Genomic DNA, 6,000 nt, shown 5'->3' on the forward strand with positions numbered 1-6,000 from the left:
ATCTACCTGATGCTCATGATACTTCGATATGGGAAATGTAACCATTGAAGTCTCTATCAACGGCCAGAACTGAGACATGGGAAATCTCAGTGGAGGCGGCTTTTGGAAACCATGGGAGCTCAACACTTAAGAAATAACGGCTTGGTTTCCTGGCTTAACCAAAGTACGCTTGACTGCATGACAACAGCGTCTGAAATAGTGATCAGGCAGTTTGGGATTTAAATGGCACTTTGTTGGTGCACATAACAGAAACGCAGAATATTTATCAATGCTCAAAGGAATCTGTGCACAAGTTACTAAAGGCTAACATGGTACAGCAAGTGATTAGGAGGGCAAATGGTACGTTTGCCTTCATTATAAGAGGGTTTGATTACAGGAGTAAAGAAGTCTTATTATAATTGTTGGTGAAAGCAGACCTGGAGTACTGTGTGTAGTTTTGGTTTCCTTCCCCAAGATGGATACATGTGCCATTAGAGGGACTGCAGCAAAGATTCACTGGGCTGGTTCCAGGAATGGCAGGTTGTCCTTCATCTCATTTTATATGCACGTCCCCTGACACTTTTCTCCTGCACATACTTATCAAGCTCCAAATTAAGAAGATAGAACATAGATCAGTATGGCATAGGACAGACCCTTCAGCCATGATGTCTGTACTGAACACGATACCAAATCAAACTAAACCTCTTCTGCCTGCACATGATCTATAGCCCTCCATTCCCTGCACATTCATGTGTCTATCTAAAAGCCCCTTAAATGCCACTATTGTATCTGCTTCCACCACAAAATTACTAAATTATTGATAAATAGCTTCTGTTTTGTTGTTGTGTTAGAGAAGTATAGTTGGAGTTTTTATTTAGAATCAAAACATGGTCCATGTGACAGAATGCGGCTTAAGAAGTAAAAGCTGTTGACTTTGCTCACGTCTATTCTGAGCTCTCTCGGGTGACGTCAGGTAATCCCTCCACCCACCAGGACCATAGCAGTTAAGTGAAACACAAACCACGCGAGAGCCAGCCTGTGAGTTGCAGTGTGAGAAAGCCCACTTTGGAAAAGGCTGGCTTTCCCTTGAAAGACCATCAGAGAAAGATGCCTTCCAGTCTGCCTGAAACTCGCGAGACTTCCTCTGCAAAGAGTTGTCCAAATGAAGTGTTGCAGACTGGCTCACTCTAAAAGTCCGGGACTACAAGATGAGGCACACGCTGAAGCTTGGTGCAACTGCAGCAAAAGCTCAATGGGAAAAGGTCACAGTTTAAGGCCCTCCTACCACTGCAGACACTGAGGGGCTGGAACCCATGGAAAAACACCCCAGGCTGCTTGCTTAGGGAACATTTGCATGCAAAGGAAAATCAATGTCATACCAACATAATGTCAATTGGATGATATGCCCACTACTGATGATGAATATTTTGTTACATACATGGAAATGTTCTGAATAAAGCAATTGCTTTGACATTTTAAATCGCTTTAATTTCCTTGTCTTTTGTACAGTGGAAGCAGGAGACCACTGATTGGGTGTGACTTTGAATATAGCCCAAAGGAAAGACTTGATGAACTAAACTGATGTATCCAAGTGACTTAGAAGTTACTGGAAGGGAATCTGAGATACAGGATGTATTTGCATTTGGAAAGGAGAGATTGATTAAGGATAGTCAGCGTGGCTTTGTAGGACATCAGGTCTCATGAATTTGATTGAACGTTTTGAAGAGGTGGCTAAGAGTATTGATAAGGGCAGGGTGGTAGATGTTGTCTACATGGACTTTACCAAGGCTTTTGACGAGGTTGGTCCGGAAGGTGAGATCACATGGGATCCAGTGTGAGCTAGTCAAATGGATACAAAATTGGCTTGGTGGAAGGAGTCCAGAGGGAGGTAGTGAAGGGTTGGTTATCAGATTGGAGGCTTGTGACCAGTGGTGTGCTGCAGGGATTGGTGCTGGGTCCTCTGTTGCTTGTCACCTGGTGGTATAGTGGACAGTGAAGAAGGTTGTCTATGGTCATAATGGGATCTAGATCATCTGGGAAAGTGGGCAAAGGAATGGCAGATGGAATTTAACTCAGACAAGTGTGAAGTAATGCACCTTGAAAGTTAAACCAGGGCAGGACATTCACAGTGAGTAGCAGGGCCTGGGGAATGTTGTTGAACAGAGAGACTGAGGGGTACAAGTATATTGTTCCCTAAAAGTTGCAACACAGGTGGACAGGGTGGTGAAGAAGGTGTGTGATGTGCTTGCCTTAATTTGGCCTGGCACTGAGTACAGGAGTTGGAAAGTCATGTTTCAGTCATACAAAACATTGGTCAGACTTTTCTTGGAGTATTGTATCGGTTCTGATTGCAACGTTATAGAAAAGATGTGACTAAGCTAAAAAGTGTGCAGAAAAAATTCACAGGATGTTGCCTGGACTGGAGGGCTTGAGTTATTAGGAGAGATTGGGTAGGCTGGGGCTGTTTTTCCTGAAGTAAGGGAAGCTGAGAGGTGACATTTCAGAGGTTTATAACATTATGAGGGGCATAGATAGATAGGGTAGATAGCCAGTATCTGTTTCCCAGCATAGTGGCCCTTTAACTAGAGAGCACATGATTAAGGTGAGAGGGAAAAGATTTAAAGGAGATCTGAGGAGCAGGTTTTTCACACAGTGTGGTGGATACTGTATATGGAACAAGCTTCCAGAGAAAGCCGCTGAGGTAGGTACAATTACAACATTTAAAAAACTTTTGGACAGATATATGGAAAAGAAAAGTTTAGACAAGATATTTAGATATTTACTTATTAGTCACATGTACATCGAAATACACAGTGAAATGCATTTTTTTGTATTACTGAGAATGTGCTGGGGGCAGCCCACAAGTATCGCCACTCTTCTAGCGCCAACATAGCACGCTCATGGCTCCTAACCTGTAGGTCTTTGGAATGTGGGAGGAAACCGGAGCACCCGGAGGAAACCCACGCAGACACGGGGAGAACGTACAAACCCAGTCAAATCCAATGGATTTCATCCCATCCCTTTAACATGCAGTATGAGAATCGGTCTTATCTCTTGAATGCAAATTTCTTCTGCCCTTCTCAATGTACACAGGATTGAAAGAAACTTCATTATTTTCATCTCCATGGAATTTTCCCCTCCAACTTTACAATCCTTCCCATCCCTTCATTCTCTTTCAGCCCTGCACACCCCGAAAATTTCTTTGCTTTTCCAATTTTGATCTCTTGGAAGTGGTAGCCAAGCTTTCAGCTGCCTAAACCCTAATCTCTGAAATTCCCTGTCTCCCTCTGTCCATCTTTGAGAAGATACTTAAAGCCTACCTCTTTAACTGAGCCTCTGGTATCTGTCCTGCTATCTCTCCCTTTGCCTCAGTGTGATTTTGTTTGACGATGCTCCAGTTAAGGACCTCGGAATGTTTCATTACACAAAGGGCGCTATATCAATGCAAGTTTTTGCTGTGCATGTAAATGATTTCTTGCACAGCTCCTCAGTGGGTATTGAGGAGACCCACCCTTAAGAGTACAGATAAGACTCTCTCCGTGTACCAAAGCCACATGCCCATATCATGTTACAATACAAATGCAATGAGAGTTGTAGACGGTCATTTGCTTAACATTCTTTTCCCTCCTAATTAGGTAAATACAGAGTGGAAGCATTGGGAACAGCTCTCTCTGCAAAGCAGTGTAAAAATTACTACAATAATTGTAACTACATAAAAAGCTCCTTGTCAGTAAAGCAGGCGTTAAAATGTGACCAGATGCTTCCCAGCACAGGATTGTGTTGTGAATCCATCATCTACTGAAAAATAGTTTACTGAGTACAGGGTCAGAGCTTACCTGCTTCCCCCCTGGGTCACCAAAGGCACTCAGTTCGGTAATCCTTCTTACATCGCAGGATCCACCACTTAGAACAGTGTTAATCAAAAAGAGTGAAAACAAGTGTCTGGAAAATGAATCCATGAAGACTTGAAAATACCATCAAAACACAACTGCATCGGTCCAATATTACTTCAGGGGAAAGCTCTCTGGTTCACTTGCAGCAAAATTCAACAGGATCTCAGAAGACAAAAGGGCAAAGCCTCAGAGCAGCTCAGGAATTTGTGGCAGTTCTGATGCTGCTGACTCTGAAAGTAGAGAAACCTGAACTTAGCACTACACAATAAGTACACATGCAGAGGAGGTCACACCTTCCACCAAATTTTTTTAAAGTGACAGTGCCCTAGTTAGAACTGTGAGCGAGGTCTTCAAACACAGTCAGAAAAACAAATGTCTCAAAGGAGAAGGAAGTCTACTAGGAAACTTCTGAAACAACAACTTGCAAATTTACACGTGGGATTAATGAATCATCGGCCTTCAAAGGGAGTAACTAAGGGGAAATAGAACATTTTTCTTAAAGGAGACAGACTGCACTTCAGGCAATTACTTTAATTTCTTTTATTCTTCAAGTGGGATGGGTGGCGGGGATATTTTTCTCAACCTTTCCCTTTTTATATATATTTCCTGCTTTTTATTCTAAAGTTAACCTCCTTTAATTGAACTATCCAGCTTGCTGAGTGTAACCCAACAATGGCATTCAGACTTTGTCTGCTCCATTACAGATATTCCCCGCAAACGAGTGATAGAAGTGTCACAATATCAGGATGCTTTACATTATCAGAGCCTCTGTGTGTGTGTGTGTGTGTGTGTGTGTGTGTGTGTGTGTGTGTATAAGTGGCATGTGTGTACACACTTGCGTGTGTGCATATGTGTGTGCACACGTGTTTGTGTGTGTCCGGTCGTGAATGCATATGCACATGCATGCCTGTATGTGCAGGTGTGGGTGTGGTGTGTATGCCTGCATGGCTGTGTATGAATGCATATGTGAATGTGTGTGTGTGCATGCATGCAAGCATCTACCTGTGTGTATGTGTGTGGGTGTGTGCGGTTGTGATAGGGCTTACCCATTTGCCTGGCCCCTCCATCAGTGTGTCACAGCTTTAAAGAAAGACAGGAGGAAAATTTTGCTAAATGTCTCCATTGCAGACTAGTGGGAGAAATCTAAATATTACCTAATAAAAAGCCCAACTTTCAAATCTCATGAGCAGGAGCAAGCCGCAAACCACAACAGGAAATGTGGTCACCCAAGAGTGATTATGAAAATGAGCAGGTTTGCATGTGAGATGGAAATCAGGTCACAGATTTAAGTTGACTGTTGTGCTAAAAGAAAATGTAAAATCATTTGAAACTGTGTAAAAAAAAGTAAATTATTCTATCACATACTTTGGAATTTTTGGTTCTTGCTCACCATAAAGTCATTAACATTCTTTTTAAAGTCTCTACAATTTTGTGTAGCAATTTCCTTGTTGGAATGGTCAAAGGTGTATGTAACACTTACATTTTACTGGTGGGTGGTAAGTTTAATTATACGTCAAGTGCCCCAGATATTTCTACTGAAGGTATATTGTGGGAGAAGTTTGACCTCACAGTGCACATACAGAACAGTTCTCTCATGTCAATCTCGGTAAATCAGATGTTTCTGGTCCCTATACAGCGTTCCTGGACCATGCATTGCATGCTGTTTTCTCTGATTTTCCTTCTTTCCTGCCCTCCACATAACATGATTTGCAGAGAATAGAAAAGGCAGGAACAAACAAAAATTAAACATAGAGACACGAGGTGCTGGAACCTGGAGCAACAAGCAATCTACTGGAGGAATTCCGCGGGTCGAGCAACATCTGTGGGGGGTGGGATTTGTTGATGTTTCAGGTCGAAACTGACCGAGAGTGGAGAGCGGATCTAGCCAGTATAAAGAGGAGAGGGGGAGTGGTGAGACAGGAGCCTGAGGTGATTGGTGGAAACATTTTGGTGGTCATCGGACTCAGAGTTCCTAACCCGAGTGACTAGAATCCCAAATAACTTTTATAAATCATCAGACATTAGGAGAAAAATCTGGAGAGTTTCCAGCTATGAACTATCACTGTTAAGAACTTGCATCCCCAAACTCCTCCTACATTCGATGAAAGCTCTTCGAACTAAGGTATTA

At 42.6% G+C, this 6,000-nt stretch overlaps 1 protein-coding gene across 1 annotated transcript in view; it reads right to left on the reverse strand.

Moving 5' to 3' along the window:
* The window catches only part of LOC127571640 (interleukin-17 receptor E-like), a 59,495-nt gene extending 55,409 nt beyond the window's left edge, over positions 1 to 4,086 (reverse strand). The window contains exon 1 of the mRNA XM_052018212.1: positions 3,816 to 4,086. Coding sequence (XP_051874172.1) covers positions 3,816 to 3,938 — 123 coding nt within the window. The 5' untranslated portion in view covers positions 3,939 to 4,086. The remainder of the gene's footprint in view (positions 1 to 3,815) is intronic.
* Positions 4,087 to 6,000: the final 1,914 nt, after the last annotated feature.

Source organism: Pristis pectinata, chromosome 6 (assembly GCF_009764475.1).
Source record: "Pristis pectinata isolate sPriPec2 chromosome 6, sPriPec2.1.pri, whole genome shotgun sequence".
Classification (NCBI taxonomy): Eukaryota; Metazoa; Chordata; class Chondrichthyes; order Rhinopristiformes; family Pristidae; genus Pristis; species Pristis pectinata.